The following is a 20,079-nucleotide window of genomic DNA, read 5'->3' as shown; positions in this document are numbered from 1 at the left end:
CGGAGAAGAGACTGGCCTCATCCTCTTGACACCCTCCCTTCAGATACTTGTACACGTTGATGAGATCCCCTCTCAGTCTTCTCTTCTCCAGGCTGAACAGGCCCAGCTCTCGCAGCCTTTCTTCAGAGGAGAGAGGCTCCAGTCCCCTCATCATCTTGGTAGCCCTCCGCTGGACTCTCTCTAGCAGTGCCATGTCTCTCTTGTATTGGGGAGCCCAGAAGTGGACACAGTACTCCAGGTGAGGCCTCCCCAGGGCTGAGTAGAGGGGCAGGATCACCTCCCTCCACCTGCTGGCAACACTCTGCCTCACGCACCCCAGGATCCCATTGGCCTTCTTGGCCACAAGGGCACACTGCTGCCTCATGCTTCACTTGTTGTCCACCAGCACTCCCAGGTCCTTCTCTGCAGAGATACTTTCCAGCAGGTCAGCCCCTGCTGACCCCCTGTCCCTGTCCCTCTGAATGGCAGCACAGCCCTCTGGTGTGTCAGCCACTCCCCCCAGTTTCGTATCATCAGCAAACTTGCTGAGGGTGCACTCTGTCCCTTTCTCCAGGTCATTGATGAATACGTTGAACAAGACTGGACCCAGGACTGACCCCTGGGGGACACCACTAGCCACAGGCCTCCAACTAGACTCTGTGCCATTCACCACAACCCTCTGAGCTCGGCCATCCAGCCAGTTCTCAATCCACCTCACCATCCACTCATCTAGCCCACACTTCCTGAGTTTACCTACAAGGAAGTGATGCGAGACAGTGTCAAAAGCCTTGGTGAAATTAAGCAGACATGGATGACAGAGACTGAATATATAACTCATTAAAAAAAAATACACCATAGGAATTAACAGTTCTTACAATATAAGTCATCCGCAGAGTCCTCAAGGGTCTGTGGCAATCTGGAGAGTTATCAAGGTCACTGATGTTCTAAGTTGCTCAAGGTTGTAAGGACAAAGACAAGTGCAAGGATTACAGAAGGACCTTATGAGACCATCTCAGTATTCAATAAAACTGAGAGGAAGTTCAGTGTAGATAGATGTAAAAAGATGAACCCAGGGAAAATAGTTCTGCGTTCCATATAAAACAACGGCCTCCGAGCCATTACAGCTTACCAATGAGAATGTGGGATTGTGATGAATAGTTTCATGAAAATGTCAGCACAGTGCTAGGAAACATCCAATAAAGCTAATGAAGCGTGAGAAATAATTTGTAAGGGAAAAGACAACAACACGGAGATTATCATTGGGAAACCTCATCCATCCAAGGCATACATCTGTGTGGCCAAACTTGGAATACTGTTTCCATCTTTATCTCAAAATGGATACAGCATAATTGAATAAAGCTCACCAAGTTGCAGCAAGGATGCTTACAGGTAATAGCATGGCTTCCATATAAGGAATAACTGAGTTGGTCAGGACACTGAAGTCGGGAAAACAGATGACAAGGAGGAATATGATAGAAGTCTACAAAAAGTCTCAGGCATCAAATGATAGAAGCCATGATCAAGGAAAAGAAGGAGCGGGCCATCCAACATGCAGTCAGCATGTCAGCATTACACTGTGGAGTGCTGCCAAAAGAATGTTGTGGATGCTGCATGTATACATAGTCTCAAAGGAAGACAGAACAATTACATGGAAAAAAAATTGATGGTTATGAAACATGTAACACCACATTTAGCGCTGCAAGCTGCAAGCAAGTCCCCTGAACTGAAAAAAGTTGGAGGCTGAGGGAATGTTAGGTAGGAACGTCATACAAGCCTACCCTTGTCCTTATTCTTCTGCAGGCATCTAATTATGACCACTGGCTTGTTTCTTGGGGGAAGAAGAGGGGGCATTATTTGTTTGTTTGTTTTCTTCAGAAAAGAGCCTAACAGTCCCCCAAATTAAGCAGTGCTTCCTATATTCAAGTTTCCTACATCTGGTGAGATCACAGGGCACATCAAAAATGCAAAAGATGAGTCTCACTTGAGGAACCACCTGCGTGGTTACAATGTCTGCTCTGACTAGAGCAGGAGATAAAATACTGGTCTGATCCAGCACGGCTGTTTTCATACTGCCATGTCCCCACTCCATGTCAGTGACTGGCAAGGAAAGTAAAGAAAGGGAGGGTTTGAAAATATTTCTCTCCCACTTCCTGGATCCACTCATCAGAAGGACTTTTGATAACTTTTAATAAAAAAGTACTGATTTGCAAATTATTTCTTTTGTGGTCAACATATTAGCTGTCTATTACAGTCACATATAATGGCTGTTCACATTTTAAATATTTATTTAAAATCACCACTTTTTCTGGACCTTTTTTTTATAGCAGTCAATAAAATACAAATCACAATGTTTAATTCAATATCTAAGTCATTCTACAATTTTTACATCTGATGAAAGTGACAATCTCGCAATGACCCAAAAGAAACCAGGTTTGTTTAAAATAAACATAAATAAAATTAGATATCAAAATTGATAATGAATATGTGACAATTATCTATATCACTTACACTTACTCAAATCATAGTGCAGCATTTTCACCTGATATCCAATTTAATGTATTTATGTAAAAGCATTAAATATTGAAAATATCAGTTAACCTGGCTCATGTAGGTCACCTTCTGAAGTAAAAGAAACAAAAAGAGCTAATATTCCTGGATGTTTTATCTCCATCGGGGAGCTGTGTTTAAGCAAGTTGAAGTGATTTCAAAAAGGCTGGCTAAACTATTTGGAAATTTTAGTTCAAAATGCATTCTAATTTGCCAGCTGCGTAAAACATGGTATTAAACTGTGATTTAAATCGTATTTGAGGAAGTTCACTATTTTATCTAGAAGAAAGGGTAACCATAGCTTCCCAGGATAAGTAAAAGTCATCACTTTGGACAGGTCTAGTAATACTGCCTTATCATTGCAATTGAAGTGATTTAAGCTGACATTTTATTTTGCAGTTGGTATAGGAATAGAAATGCACAAGCAGTGCAACATCATTGCATTAAATTTAAACCAATTATTTGCGGAAATTTGTCACACCAATATTGCAGTAATGTTGTAAAATGTATGAATTAAAATAAAGTAACTAAAAAGAACAAAATATCTTCAATCATGCATGAGCCTACACTGTCTAAACTTGAGGAAAGGCCAACACTTCCAGAATTCACTGCAGCTCAACTAGGAAGCTCACGTAAGATCCAGAAATTACAGGGCTTCCAGTCATCTTAGGTTCCTAAGAGGAAGTTGGTGCTCGGCTTTCGGAACCCCATGAACAGATGTTTAAAAATCTGAACTCAACTTGATCTCTCCAAGGCTTGATGCCAAGAAGAAAGGAGTATGATACTCAGAAGAGTTCTTCCCTAGCACCAAAAGTCTCAGGATCTCAGTTCCTAGATCTGCTGATTCTGGAAGTTCTGAAAGTCTGGCTCTTACAGCTTTTAAGTCCTTGCTGCAGAGCTCCCAGACATTGCTATCCTTGACAGTGTGAAGAGCTGCTAAGCCACCCAGACTCTGAGGCTCCCAGGCTGCCCTGCCTTTCAAAATGTTCTGGACAAGGTGTCCTGGGACTGCAGACTCAGAGAAGTGTGCTGGCTGAAACATCCACTCACAAACTGGACAGCCTTAAGGAGCCTACTCTGCTCCTGACACAATCAGCAATGACAGGGAAATGGAGCATGTGGAACACACTGCTTGATCTCTGCCCTCTGGCTCATGCAATAGCAGAGAAATCTATTTTAAGCTGTGAACTGTTGCCTTTTGTGGCAAAGCCAGCACCAGGGAAAACACAAAATTGCTTAGAGTTACATTCTCTATTCTCCTTTACTGTTATCAATGTAAAGTGAGGTAAAATTAAGCTTATGGAATTGTTTTATAAACCTGTTCATTCTCTTATTTTAACAACTACTTCCATCCATACCCACTTCAATTGACATACTATAGGGGTCAGATTCTTAAGCAGCTCTGGCCTGCAACAGCTGTCAAAAAGCAGGCAACCAATCTCCGTCTCTTATCGGTTAAACACAACTACTTCTGGGTAGAAGGAGAAGGATAAAAAGTTGTTTGGAATTATCGGATTTGCAGAGTTTAAGATCAAAAGAAACCCCTACAAGTCTGAAGTAGTTACATATTGCAGTCCATTACCTGCAACCCAATCATCCCTCACTTGAATCCAATAACTGCTATTTGGCAGAAGCAATTCTCCAAGGAAGCACCCCATATTGACCTGAAGCAGATGGCTTTCTGAGGTCATTTCTTGTCCAATTTTCAATGATGCTGTGATTTGCAAAACCCTTACATTTGAAGAATTTGTCATTCAGATAGGGGTTTTTTTTCCATCAGTAGTTAATAACCTTCACTACTTTCAACTTGAATTTGTACAGCTCCAGCTTCCAGTTGTTGGGTGGCTTTTTATTTTAATTTTCGTTCTATAGCTTTTGCCGTTAAATAACGGATCATTTTGGTGCCTGATCTCTTTTCCCAGGAAGGTACTTTTAAATAATGATCTGATCATCTTTTAAGTTATTCAGACTGAAAAACTTATTAGATGTCTACATTACCAAATAGAGTTTAGAGAGCTTTATGCTATTGCTGTTGTGAACTGCAACCATACGGCACAGTGCAGGACCCTAGAGAGTTAGAATCTCATATCCAAAATTATTAAAGCTAATCAGTAAAGATCTGATATTGAGCTACAGTGAAAATCTTCCGAGCCTTCCAGCTCTCTAATTACAGGCCTGAAAAGTTTCACCTTCTTTAGCCTCCCTTTCAAGGCTGGTGGTTCATCTTTTCAGCTGTAAATGCCTGAACTCTGTATGAATGAATCTTCTCTGAACTGCTAATATTCCCCTTGATCTTTCACCATGAAACTTTGGCAAAACAAGCTTTACAGCTTTCTTTACTGTAAGCTTTACTGTAGCCCTGTAGAAGTCCTTCACCAGTAATACCTGTTATTTTTTAATTGCTCCTTATTTATTAATTTATCTAAAAAACAAACAAACAAACAACCCCCTGCACCACCTCCAAAATACCCTTATTCTAAAGTTCAAAATGTTTTACAGTCTATAGCTGGCTAGTATCAAGTTAGCTTGGAGTGCAAGAGGAAGTACTGGTGAAGACATACCTATATTTACATAAAATATTCATGTGTGTGTGTGTGTGTGTATTTTTAAAGATGAAGGGAAAAACAGCCATGGTATTGACCTTTCATAAAAATTCATGACATTTTCAAAGATTATATTTTAGATTATATGTTAATTCTTAGTTGAAGTAATTGCAAAGCAAATGGAATCAAATCAGCCTCACAGATCAATGATAACATAGCATTACTTACTTCTCCTTCTGCATATAATTACAACAGGCATGCTATTTAATATTAAAATGTTGATTATCCTTAAAAAGCACTGTATTTATGTTGACTCTTCTTGAGACTGACGCTATATCTTTGAAATTTTTTCGCTTCCTCACGGCTTATTTTCATATAAATGTTGACCTTTGTTTTCCATTCTGCAATCTCTAACCCATTCCATCTGCAAAGGACTATCTTAAACAGACCTGCAGTCTAAACCTCCAAACTCTTGACTGACAGGCAGAGGTGCTGCTGCCTCCCTTGTGCCTTCGACAGTTAAATAAGGTTTAGTGAAATTCCTGTATCTAGTCATAAGCTACATTGTACAGATGTACTAAGTGAACGAAATGCAAGAAAAGATGGGGCACATATTGGGAGCATTTCTGTTACCAAACATCTTAACAACCCTGTGTTTTCCCAGAATTAAACCCCTCCATGATCTTTAGATGATAAAGTATTTCAGAAATCTATAGTACAGAAATAACTACATTGAAGTTGTGACAGTTACCATCTGGGGCAAACCGAAAAGAAGCTATCTAACACTACTATCAAATCTCTGCCATGACCTCTTAAACTTCCAGTCATACTTTAATATAAGAATAAGAAATAAAAACTGAAGCCTTACGGGAAAGAATTTTTATCTGCTTATGCTGACATAATGTGTTAATGTTAAAAAATGTGAATTAAATTCAGAAGGAGATAATACAGCTTTAGTGGGGGAAAGAAAATAAAATATAAGAGCAGCGATCCAAACTGAAAATTAAAGCTTTCGTGACAGAGGAACAAAAATATTTATGGATACAGGTGCCTCCTACAGTGATATGAAGACATGCATTCCACTCTCAAAGGCCTATTAAGCCGAACTGCAAGTGTGCCATTGACGAATTAGGCTGGCTTTGTGCCAGGTTAAGGCAAAAATACTTGATCTTTACACTGACCATTTTTTCCCTGTTTGTAGTTGAACATGCCTCCAGTGTTCCACCACAATTAAATTAGTACATTTATATTTCCATATTGCTAGACGTCTAGTAACACTGAACAAATCATTACTTACTTAGGGGCAATGATGACGGTACTTCCTTCAGGTAATAAGAAATTCTCAGCATCTCTTCCTACTAGAGTAGCGTTGTACACCAAAGTTTTAAGGCTTGGGTTTTTCAGATGCACCTATCAGAACAAAACATTATAAAAATTTAGCCTATTTTAATTCTGTTTTTAGAGCACAAAAGTATGTTCCCCAACTAGCTTCCAAAACACAAAACAAGGATGTCACAAAAGAAGAAAGTACTTCAAATAACTAGGCCGATCACTCTTCTCCCTAAGGAGCATAAACTTCCCACAGACTTTCCAAGCTCCATTTTTTGCAGACCACACTGCGCTCCTACCTCAGCTGTTAACCTCTTATTCCTGTCTTTGATCCCAGAAACCACTGTTAGTTTTGTATATTTTCCGTGCTCAGTAAAAGCACAGGAAAAAAAAAGCAGTTGAAGTCAGAATCCCAAAACTGAAGGAAAAAAAGAGACATTCCTCCATCTTCTACATTTAATAGAGAAATTGCGTGAAGCACATTCATTCTTTGTTGTAGTACATATATAATACAAATACATACATGCACACAGAGTTTTTTAACCTTGTACTGCTGCAATGGTGTCAGTACCTTTTTAACAACGGTTGCATGGAGAGCACCTGTAAATTCAATAGTCTTCTTGGGCAAGTAGTGAGGGAGCCTTTCATACAAGTAAACACACAAAATAAGCATCATGATTGGGTTTGGATCACAGATGTCAGCGGCCTAATGTTGAAAACAGAAAAGAAACCATCACCAGAAACTCAGTTACAATTTTACCTGTATACTTTAGAGATAAGAGGATGAGGAACAAAAAGTGTAAGGTAATTCTTACTATGCAAATATTTTCAACTTAACTTCTACTATTTTGATTCAATGCATAGCTAAGATGAATATGAATCTTGTCAGTGTACAGAAAAAAATTCTTACAGAGTACTGATACACTTGTAATAAACCTAGGTAAAAATTAAAACCACCTTTTTGCCCCCCAAGTTCAGGAAAAACAGATGTTCATTTTATTATAAAAGAAACATAGTAGAAAAAAAAAGGAAAATTCACTGGCTGGAAAAATATATGTCTTTATTATTTTTAAAAAATAAAATAATATATTTCAAAATCTATTCGTTCACTACATAAAATACCATTCAGGGTACTCCTAGACACAGTTTTGCAACTATTTATTAAGATATAACCAGTATCTAACTGTAGGACCTCATACCTATAGAGTCATTTCTATTGCAAACACCAAATCCTTATAAAAGGTATTTCTACATCTTAAATATTTAATCTATAGACATGAATTTAAATGACAACTGCAAAACAGGTCAAGGTTTTAGTACTCAGAGACTCTATTATGTCCCTGAGAAGAGAGAGCTAAAAACTCTTCCATCAAATACACGAACTCTTTAGAAGTCTCATCAAATAGTGAAGAGTCTTTCTGCATAAATACACGCAGGATGCATCTGGCTACAAATTTAAAGAAATGAGATTCTGTACTTCCTGAATCAAATTAAATTAACCATTTTATCATTAAAATTAAAAGTATTAAGTATTTTAAAACTTCATCCATAATACCTTTTAATTTAATCTGTTATTATAATAAATTTGTCTGTAATAGATTAAATAATGTTTTATAATTACAGTTAACTTGTCTCCTAAACTAAATAACAAACCATACTGAGAAAAACACATACTTAGGAGTAGTTTTATGCAGCAAGTCAGTATAGTGACATGCCATCCCATTAAAAGGTGCTCTCTTTCACAAACAAGACATTTCATTTGGATCCCCTACATAAATAAGACCCATTCGATACAGCAATATTTTGAGAAAGACCCTCTTTTGCCTAACGCCTAGAAAGTGACTAGCATTTTAAACCTCACCTTACAGACAAAACTTTGCCCAAGTCTCAAACAAGGAACTGATGTGCTATGCTGTTGCTGACTGTCATCCTTTCTAAGCAACTTGGATGAGCTGCATGTAACTAGATGTAGCCTCATCCATTCACTCATTTTCATCACCCTATAATCAAGCTTCTTTCTTTACATGGTTTCTTATCACAAATTTGCAACTGTAAACTACAAAGACTAAACAGAGGACATATTTTTTTTTATTTTAAAAACGGCTCGTACATTGCTTCGAATTTGATATGCATAAAGAGTATGTCTTTGTAGTTCTGCCAGGCCAGGTCAGAGAGCTAGAAAGTAGGTATGAGTTACTTCTAAAACCCCAGCTTTTATGTTATGAAACTGCTATATTTCTTGTTTTGAGTTTACTAGGAACTTGACAATCTCTAAGATAGGCTGCATTTTCCAACACACTGACAATTAGGAAAAGATCTCTCTCTCTCTAGTGAGTAACTGTTGAAACTTTTACATCCTTTTTGAAGGATTATGGACAAACAAGTCTTAAACAATATAACACTACTTTGCAGCACAGATTGACTTAGGATTCTAAAGACTCTGGTAGAAAACATTTCATTTTTTCATTATACTAACAAAAAAAGGCATTACCAAACAAACACGCAACTAAAATGAATTTTTTTTGTTGCTTATCTGGAGAAAGAATGAAGAGTAGAACATAACATTTTGCACCATTTTTATTTAGAAATAAGTACACTGCAAGAAACCTGAATCTCCGTATCTCGAAAGAGCATATATGGCAGGCACATCTGTGGAAAGGACTGTAAAAAATGTCTGTAGCTTCTAGACAAAAAGGGAAATCAAGATTTACACAGAATTAACAGTTAGCTCTCAATGATCACCATCATCCATCCTCCAAAAACTACTGTAAGTAATAAAACCTCACACTCACAATGATAGCGCATTGTGTGCCAGGAAGTCACGGAAGAGGTGCTAACAGTAGTCAGTAAACTCAGTATACAACTTCCCTTAAAATAAAAAGACTTCTTGCATACTTCTCTCAAACAAAATGTTATAAGGAACGCCTTGCAATATACCATGAAAATCAGCAAGCCTGCAATATATTAGATGCAAAGAAAAGACTGTCTGTAGAAGAGTGTACTGCGGGATTCTTCATCAGAATAAGGCAATAAGGCAACTCTAGTTTAAATTTGTCAGATGACTGCAGCTGTGGTAGTATGGAGAATGTGAGTCTCCAATGGAAGACTTGGTTATTTCTTCTGAATAAGATAACACAGCAATAAAAATGGTAATGTGTGAGTTTCGAGTATGTCAGATTACTGAATGACAAACTTTATTAGGTAGACTGTATTTATTTGATTTTTTTCATTACGGTAAGCGGTACTGAATATGGAGAGCAGGGTTTTGGCACCACCACCTTTGTGAAACACTTTAAATGCTTTGCTCTTTTTATAAAAAAAATGAAACTATCACTATAGATGATACATCTTGCTGATGGGTAAATTTTATTACCAATGTACATTTTCAGGACAAACAACTCTTAATAAGCTCTAAGGATAAAGTTGCATCAACTTAATTTCCTTTTGCTACTTTGCATTTATCAGTAAAGTCTCATTTTAATATTTATAATCAATATCATTGAAATTTTCACAGATGTTTGAGAATAACATAAATACTGCTTTACATTAATATTTCTTCTATAAACTACAGTAGAATAACTTTTCACAGGACTACCCTTTCAGCCCCCAAACTATTTTATTTTTACTATCAACTAAATCCTTACTCTCAACATGATTATAAGTGTTTATTGCCTATTATAGAGCATTAGAAGAAAAAAAAGTCTTTATATCATTTCTTTCTTAATTGATTCTTATAAGGCAATTTTCATAATGAACTATCTATGCCAAAACCTTAATATTCTCCAGCTGTTTAATCAAGGGAATGGATACTATTTCCAAAGGAGCAGGATAAAGGAACAGGGGAACTGTTTAGTCAGTTACCCACTCTCTGATGTGAGTCTACATAGCAATATTATTCGCTATTATTAGTTAATGTCTCACTTTAGTACATATCTGCTTCTGGATGAGCCAATCCCATATTTAACTGAATGGGAAAAATGCTATACATTTAGATTATAATAACAAAACTTGGCAATTTGTTTAGCTAACAAAATTCATGTGCAGATTATATTTTCCAGATTATATTAAGAAGATAAAATGAAAAATGAAAAACAAAATTACTAAAACACCTGAAAAAATATGCCGTGATTAAGTGTGTTCCTGTACGTCCTAAAACATGGTCAGCTACAGATATGGGATATAAAGTTACATTTTCCTTTCTCTTCCAATCATATCTCTCCAAGTCCATAAAAATGTTTTTAGCAGATTTCTTGAAAAATTATTACATGTCGTTTCTGAAACATCACCTTAAGATATCAACAGAAAATTCTAGCAACAAAAAATTCAGACGGTTTCTAGCAGTTGAAGATAACAAACCTAAAATAGTCAATACAATCAAGCAATTCCATGGGAAGAACTATTCCCATGTGGACTCCCACTAGGAGCCTTGAAAGCAAACCAAGAACTTAATTTCCATTATCAGAAACTTTCCAACTGATGGAAAAAGAACATAAAACAATACAGGCTGAGAAAACAGCCCTGCAGAAAAGGAGCTGAGGGTCCTAGCAGGCAATTTGAGTAAGAGTATGCTGAAGGCCAGTCACATTCTGGGCTGGTATTAGCAAGACTGTAGCCCACAGGTTGAGGGAAGTGATTCTTCTCCTATATTCAACACTCGTGCTGAATCTGGAGTACTGTGACCAGTTCTGGGCTTCCCAGTACAGGAAAGACATGGACATACTTAAGTAAGTCCAGTGGAGGATCACCCATATGATTAAGGGTCTACAGCACATGATATATGAGAAAAGGCTGAGAGAACTAGGTTTGTTTAGCTTTAAACTTTGAGCAGGGGTTTGGACCAGATGATCTCCAGATGTCCCTCTCAGTATATATCATTCGATAATTCTTAGGATCTACCTCCTGGTTGGCAAAGAAACCCGAAGAAGCCAAACCCCTGAACAGGTGAGCTCCTAATGTCCGCTTTAGGAAGAAGAATCTCTCCCTCCCCATACCCTAAAACATTATACGCTGGTGACAGGAAAGAAAGAAAACTTGGGTATTGGAAAACATGTTGAGCCTTGGCTCCTAGACTAAAAATAGAGACGGGATGTAGCCCTTTCCTAAAAGATAAGCATTATGTAAGGGAAGATGACTTAGTGGCTGAAAGCTTACCAGACTTGCTACTAAATAAAGTTCAGCCCTAATTAAATTACATCTAGTCCTGCAGGAACATGTTCTGTGTACTTTGTAGAATACAGAGCTGGAATTTTTGTTTGCTACAAAGTGAGTACAACAAAAGTAAAAGAGAAAATTATCAAGATATATTAGAAAAGACAAAGCTTTACCACATTTTAATTTATATATGTATCAAATTCACATTATGTCTCATTAGATAAGCTCCAAGTTTTCTTAATTTTCCTCGTTTTAATCAAGTCAGAGACAGGTAAGATATTCCATGGAAAAGCCAGAACTGGTGCTTATCTAGTGACAAATCCATTGCTTCTATGGGGCGCAAAGGCATGAAGAGTAACCGATTGCTTCCTCCATCCTTTCTCGCCCTGCGCCCCTCCAAGCATCACATCCTGCTTCCAGTAGTTCTGGCACAGCTCCCTCCCTAGCATTCTAAGAGAGTGAATAGTCACTGGGCACTGATTTAAAGTTTCCCCATCGCTCTCTGTAGTTTCCTAGATAATGTTCATCCTTTTAATTTTTAAGATTAATTTCATATGCTCGTCTTGCACAGACGTAATCATGTGCCTCATCTTCTGATTCAGTTTATTTCAAATATCATTGTTTTTTAAGGCTAGAATTTCAGGATGCACTTACTATACAAAGTAAAAAAGTTTATTTCCTGACAAACCTTTTCAACCTTCAGTCTGAAAAATATTCTGACATTTTTCATTCACTTATCTCAGTAATGGCTATTGAATGTAAACAAGTATGTGTTGGAGAAGTTATTCCAACAAACTGTGTTTCCAGAACTCTACTATTTATCTTTTCTTCATTTTCATTTAAGATAGGACAGATGCACGAGAAGATTACCTGTTGAAGCCTAATTTGCCTTTCTTTTCCCACCTACTACTGCTTATTTTCACTCAGATCAGAACTTATTCCCTTAGAGAATATTCTCCTGTTATATCCTGTGCTGAATTTGTAAACCTGTGTTTGTGACATCAGTCTACTACGTTAGGAATTAATTTAAATTTTAAAAGCACTTCACAACAACATTCAGCAGAAACATTCAGACAGAATATAAATGAGCACTATATGCTTCAGCAAATTCTATAAACTTGCAAATTCTACGAAAGCAATTAATAACGTTCAAGAGATTTCTGTTTTAAATTGTATCCATAATAAAGTTCCTTAATATTCTTAAGTTCCTTAAAGTTTCTTAAAATTTCAAATTCTAAGTATTCCAAGTACAAAATATTTCAAAACTAGGTAAGAAAGTCAAAGGCTATTAGATTGATTTTGTTGTGGAAAGAGAGTTATTTCACTCTTACAACATCATCAGCTCTGTTCTTTATTTCCATAGGCAACATTTCCAATCACCTGTATAAAGTCAGATCTTCAGTACTGCTACTATTACTGCTTAGGGAACAGTTTGTAACTGCTTACAAAGCAATGCCTCATGTATTTTATGAACATAGGTTTATAACTGAATACAAAAATCAGGTGGCACTACTGCCACTGAGTCACTACATGATATTTAAAAATGTTGGCTGTTCTCATTTATTAGCATAGCAAAATGTGGTGGATTGACACTCATTATAGACTACGTTATAAACAAATACTGATCTATCTAGCTGAAACAGAAGAAGAAAATATGGCTCCGGTTGTTTCAAATCCAAAACAATCACAGTAACTATGAGTCACGTTTTGACAGACAGACGAGAGTAGAGAAAATCTTTATGAAAAGACACAAGGAAGGAGGAGATTCCTGAACCCCTTCTTGTGGCAAATAAAATTCTCCTCTTGTCTGAGCATCTAAATATTAGTTGAACTATGTATTTAAGCAAACTACGTAATAGACTCAAAATCATGCAGAAGACTTCCCTCACTAAAAGATCTACAAAATAATAATGAAAATAGACCTACTAAGCCAAATAATACCTTCTAGCAGGATGCAAGTAACCGAGAAATAGAAAGGCTTAGAATCAGTGGTGATGAGATGTTAGCTAGGTAACCAACTTAAACTAACAGTGACTAGGTGATGAGATGTTAGCTAGGTAACCAACTTAAACTAGCAGTGACTACTGAAAACTATGGCAACAGATAATAAAAAGTAGATAATAAAAAGTATTACATTTAACTTCAGAAACAGAAAGCTGTATGTTCAGTCTTTACTAGGTACTTCCAGAATTACATCTGGAAAGGCTTAAATGTACAACTTGAAGAGAAAATATATAGGAAACAATGTGATCTGTGAATGATGTGATCTGTGAACCTAGGTAGGTTTTCTTTAAGTGAAGTGACAAAGTTTTCAATAAATTGGAAGTTAATGGGAGAAGGGGGCAGTCAGCCACTCTGGAAAAAAGATTAAGTAGTTATTTTAGTGTCTAAAAAAGCTTAGAAGTCTACATTTAGATATGTACATAAGGTATACACATATGAAAATCCTTATTAAAAAGCCATATGTATCGCTTTTACACATACCAAGCCTCTCTTCAGAAATATACCAAGTGGCCATCTGAGTAATTTTCAGCTGCTCCCACATGAATAAAAAGCATCACCTATTCTGAAACATGATCTAGACCACTGAAGACTTACTGCTGATTATCTTTGAAAGGTCCTGGTGACTGGAGAGGTTTCTGAGGTCTGGAAAAAAACAAATGTCACCCCTATCTTCAAGAAGGACAAGAAGCAGGATCTGGAAAACTACAGGTCGGTCACGCTCACCTTGATCCCTGGGAAGGTGGTAGAACAACTCATCCTGGATACTATGAAGATATGTAAAGGACAGGAAGGTAACCAGGAGTAGTCAGCATGGATTTATGAAGGGGAAATCATGCTTGACCAATCTGATGAGAAGGCTGCCTTGGTCAATGAGAGGAAGGAAGCTTATGCTTCCTGTCAATTACAAGTACATGAGGTAGCAGATTTTCTTGGCTTGGCCTGTAATAGCAGGGCCATTAATAATAGCACATCTGTATCAGGATGTGAGAGCAAAATAGCAGCTGGTACAACTGGAAACAGCAGTTTGACTGATCCAGCCACTGATGGCCAAGGTTGATTTTTCCCTGTAATCCCAACACAGTGAAACAGAAAGAAAAAAAATTTGTTGGAAACTCAACAGCTTCCTCTCACACCTCTCTGTTCACACTACACCTCTGCATCTCATTCTTTTGGAAAGTTTCCTCATACACAGAGGAATATCCTGTCTATTCTACTGCATCTGTCTTCTAGCTAGCCCAATAAGCTCCACATCCACCCAGGCCCAACAGAGTCCCCGAGACTCACTTTGCTCACAGTGAAAGCCGCACCACTCTGGACATTTTTAAGAGGAAGACAAGACCTAAAACAGTATGGGGAAAGCATGATAAGGTATTACATGAGTGGAGAGATGAAACTGGAATACTTTCTTCTACTGCCCACTTTCTTTGGGTTTGCACACGCCAATTTCCAAGACCGTTTCTGGGTACGTTCTTCAAGTCAGCCCATTTTTCTCAGTCAGTGAAATTATGAAGCCTGTATTTGGAAAACTCATTTTCCCTAATCTTAAAGATACAACTCCATATATATATGCAAACTATATAAAATATAATGTAAAATTATATAATTTGCATTGTGTACCAAAATCTGACAAACACTTAAGTTGTATAAGGATAAAATATTAAAAGAAATTGTAAGGAAAATTATCAACTATTCCAGCACTCATTCATGCTAAACTTTTAAATATATCCTGTGGGTTGGCCGTAAAAAGGATAGGGATGAAATATCACTTGATCTTATTTAAAAGAAAGCTCAATGAATAAAGTGTTGGACATAGAATAACGGTTCATATGTTCTTCCTTGTTTGGTAACACTTTCAACCTATTAAAATCCTTTTTGCCTTGGAGTAATACTAGCAAAATACATCAGAAAGATAATATTTTGTTTGCTCCCAGTGTACATCTCAGGATTCAATTTTCTAGGATGCTGTCTTGAGGCCATTATTAGTTTGAATCGGTCACAGCAACAGAATGCTTTAAATTCTGTTCAGCAGTCAGGGTGGCAATAGCAATTCTGGAATCAGATTTAGGTATAGGTGGTATGCTATATGAATGACTAATAACTACGATTTGACAAAAGTCAAGAGAATATTGCTTTCATATTATAGAGAGACTTGTAACTTTATATGCAAAAACAAAATTTACTGTCTGAAACAAGTGATATGAAGTTAGTCAGAAACAACTATTTTATAGATAACTGTGTTAACTTTAGCTGATGGTAAGAATCTAGAAATGCATGTTCTCCTATGCCCTGTAAGGGGCATGGTATCAACCCACCAGATCATAGTCCTAAGGTCTCTTTAAAAATGAAGAAGATCAAATGTTAGAGATAGCTAAATTATTTTACTTTACGAGTTAAATTATTTCCTTTATGAGATGTACCTAATCCTAAAACCTCACCAAGTGGGCTAAATTGGAAAGGAATATAGGTGTTCTTAAATTATTTTGAAAGCATTGTTGCCACTTTCAAAAGATCTGATACCTTCTGAAAGTTTTCCCCAGTAACAACTGAAACAATCAGATTGTTCTGTCTTTAACAACAAAATAATCATTCATGTAAATATTTTTCTTCTTGGCCTGTGCCACTAAATATAAGAAAGAATCCCATGTAATAAAAAAAGCATCAAAATAAGCAATTATTCAGATGTGTCATGGCGTGTTCCCCTTCCCTTCCTCCCCTATTGTAAATGGGCGCTACTGCTGCCTATATACAAGACAGCTTAACCACACCTAAAACAGAGGGAGAGACAGAGATATAGAGATAGGCACATTTATTGCAATTCACACGCAAAAAGTTTACCTTAGATTTTTCATGATATTTAGAATGCAAGAAAATGGATAACTACTTGCTACCACAAAAGCCAGCTGGGAATTTTCTCACAGTACACCTTTTAACGAGAAACATCATTTCAACAACTACAAAATGTATGCAAAAATGTTCTACTAGTTTTAAGAAGGACAGGATTTTTAGCCACTCAAGGAACAAAGGAGATAAGGAAAATAAGAGTGAACCAGCTATTTCAAATAGCTAACAGTCCAATAACTAACACAACCAGCTAACACTCGGAAGACAAGAGCACAAGTCCCTGTAACCATGTAGCCCTGTAGCACAGTATTGTCACTGCTAGTAAGAGGCCATAAGCTTTGTATTGAATCTACAAGGCCCCAGGACTGAAGTTTGTCAGGCTGCTTTGTCTGAAATTTTCTTGACCTGCATGCAGCGCTTTCTTTTACTTGGTTTAACTGTGACAGCAATTTCTCTAATTGTCCACGTGTCTATGGCTAATCTATTTTACTTTTATCTTTGTGTGATCCAACCATACTTCTACACAGAGAGCAGTAACAAGCAATTATTCTATGTAAAATGAGATATTTATGACTCTAATACAAGGATTTAGTGTAGGGAAATATAGGCCTGGTACAATAGCAGAAGCCTTGAGAAGGGGAGATACAGCATGCAGCACACAGCAGTACTAGCGTGGGACAATAAGAGTTGGGGTACAGGCTGGGCGCTGGAGACCCTACAGCTATGAACATCTCACCAATGGTCAGTTAAAGAATTGCAGACCTGGAACTGGAAGAAACTGGTCATAGGGGTAACGAAGAGAACAAAGAAATAGTATGTAACATACATAAAGAGCACCACATACAGTAAAATCGGACGTAACCTGGAGCTGCAGACCAAAGAAGAAAGAGAAAGGTGTAAATGCCTTTTAGCAAACGTATAGAAACAAGCCCGGTTGGATCCAGAGTGAGGAATAAGAAACCAACATCAACATCACATTCTTCCCAACAAAGGACCCCAGAGGCTGACAACTTACAGCGTTACCTTCTCCAGCAGTCCGAAGCTACTGACTTCTGTGTGCATCAAATCAGGGATAGAACCCTAATGAGCCTACATGATTTACAATCACTTAAGGCCACCATGCATTTTTACAATTTTTTAACACACTTTTTTAACCTTAAGTGCACAATACCTGCTCCTAAATATAATTTTTCTAAATTGTCTTAGAAAGTTAATAACAAATTCCATACATTTTGTTGTTTATGATGCTAGAATCTGAATGGAATTAATCTTATGTTCAACTAGTTACTGAATTCTACAAATCAAGGAATTACAAAAATTACTTGAAATTAAGTAGCTTTATATGAGGCAGCATTTTGGTTGTCATTATATGTAACTACATCATGAAAAAAATCCATTTCACTGAAATCTCATGTTAATTATATGTAAAATATTATTATCCTAAAAGTAAAAAAGATATTCAAAGTATGTAAGCACTGATGGTATAAAATCATTTACCTTTATGTCTATAGCCAGACCAACAGCACGCATAGCATCCACAAGTATCAAACAATTGTGCAGATACTGTTCAGGAGTTCTTGGAGTAGTATACATCCTTACAAAGTGAGTAGCAATCTAGGGAAGAGACAGAAATCAAACTCTTTATATTACACAGAGTAAAATTATTATGTTTGTATTTACCCTCTTTCAGCAAACCATAAAATAAAATTTGAACTAAAATTCATTATTAAGAATATACCCAAAGAAAATAAAAATTAATCACTGAAATAATCACTCCAGACTTATCAAATGTTTCTTTTTAAATCCATATAAGCCAACAATTCAAAAAAAAAAAAAAAGCCTGAATAAAACCACTTATATTAATATTTCCCTATGTATAAAACATAGAATATTAAGAAAAGCCCTTACCAAATATGGACAATAAGCTGCCAGCTGTGCTGCCAATACTAAACCATCTAGAAGATCTCGGTCAAAATTTACTACCCATCTCATTGGTGGTACTTCACCTGGTGCAAAAAAATAGAATAGAATGAATTTGATTCTTTCTCTCCTGAGATGTCTTGTTTTATTTTGGATGGGTAAGACACCTTTCAGAAACAACTGAGCAGAACAACAAACAGGAAAAGGAACTATCCATCCACAGTTAGAATTTAACAGACATAATTCTCCTTCACAGTCATCGCTGAAAGCACAAAAAGAACCCTCACCCTGAACACTGTAGCTACTACTTCTGCACTCTAATATATGTCAAAGCATTCATCACAACAGGAGGGAAAGTAAGCAAGCTAAACTTAACCTCACAGATACCGGCAGATTTAGATACAGAAACACATAAATTATTTTATTCAAATACATGTAAGGTTTGTACAGTTCCTGGAACTCATGAAAATATGCACAGATCCTTTGAAGTTATAACATTTAAGCATGTAAGAAGGAAAAGGTTATTCATTTTCTATAAGGCCATATTAAATTATTTGGCACTCATTCATCAAATGCAATACAAATGAAAACAAACAGCTCAGTTCCTACAGCACAGATCAGTACTTCTGCCACTGAGATTTAACGGCCTAACCCTCATGAGGCTAGACAACTTCTATTATTTTTATTTAAAATGAAAGTGATGATTAAAATGGTAATATAGTTTATTAATTAGTATTTATTTGATGCATTCCAAATCTTAAATATTTACCACAGCATTTAGACAACAGACTTTGGTTTTCAAGCACCGTAAAAACACATAGGAAGAATAAAGTCATTTGAAAACTCAGCCTGAGCTACTCTCTAAAAAACATTACTGACTGATCCCAATAATTAAATGTTTTTAATCACTGTCTATACTCAATTACTGGTACTTTGTTCTCCAGATAATACGCAGTTTGTGAAGCACCAACGCATAGAAGCTTATCTTTTTTTCAGTAGAGCTATCTGGACACAGTTAGTGAAGTACTGAGTCCTACCTTCTCTGTTGGGTTATCTGCAGTTTCATCTGGTTTCAATAGCAAAAAAACCTATTGTTTTATTTTCTTTGCTTTTTTTTTTTTTTTTTAACCATCTCAAGTCCAAGCTCCCTAACTTCAGCAGCACTTTGGAGTTTAGCCATTGGCAAGATTTTCAGATAGACTGGGCTCATGCTTTCTCATACAGGGTAAATTATACTGTTTTTATTTCACTACACTTCCAAGTAGTGCAGTGTTCACCAAATCGCAAGCGCCCTCAGCTGAAAAATACACATTGACATGCTACAGAATTAGAGATAACCCAAAATCTCACATATAATAAACAACTTCATGTTATAGTACAAAGACATTTTTAAAAAGTGTGCTTTCATTTCAAAAATGCTAACATTAAAAGATAAAAAGCTTGTAACACCAAACGGCTATGATAGTAATATAATGATATAGTATAATAATAATCATAATAATATAATATAATATATTGAGGACATTTCACTGTCTTCATTAGCAAAAGAAGAATTTGGACATACCAGTACTAGACATAGAAATAATTTAATATAGCACTAGCATAAAATCTTTTGTCAAATTATACACTTCAGACGTTTATTGCAAGTCGGACCTTATTAAGAGCCTTATTCTACAAGGAGAACAAACCCATGAAAGCAGGGTCACAAATAGTGTGTACTAAAGAACTGTACTTTTACAGAGAGAAGAATCACAGACTAAACGAA

The 20,079-nt window shown here is 36.5% G+C and overlaps 1 protein-coding gene across 4 annotated transcripts in view; it reads right to left on the bottom strand.

Moving 5' to 3' along the window:
* CFAP47 (cilia and flagella associated protein 47) overlaps positions 1 to 20,079 on the bottom strand; it is a 360,791-nt gene that overhangs the window by 233,235 nt on the left and 107,477 nt on the right. For all 4 annotated transcript variants that reach the window (XM_068916942.1, XM_068916957.1, XM_068916948.1 and 1 more), the window contains 4 exons: positions 18,303 to 18,400; positions 17,892 to 18,008; positions 6,970 to 7,104; positions 6,367 to 6,479 (listed from right to left, as the gene is read on the bottom strand). In XM_068916942.1, the coding sequence (XP_068773043.1) occupies positions 6,367 to 6,479; positions 6,970 to 7,104; positions 17,892 to 18,008; positions 18,303 to 18,400 (463 nt within the window). The remainder of the gene's footprint in view (positions 1 to 6,366; positions 6,480 to 6,969; positions 7,105 to 17,891; positions 18,009 to 18,302; positions 18,401 to 20,079) is intronic.

Source organism: Struthio camelus, chromosome 1 (genome assembly GCF_040807025.1).
Source record: "Struthio camelus isolate bStrCam1 chromosome 1, bStrCam1.hap1, whole genome shotgun sequence".
NCBI lineage: Eukaryota > Metazoa > Chordata > Aves > Struthioniformes > Struthionidae > Struthio > Struthio camelus.
Note: the sequence above shows the minus strand (reverse complement) of the source record. Positions and strands in the feature narration are given on the sequence as shown.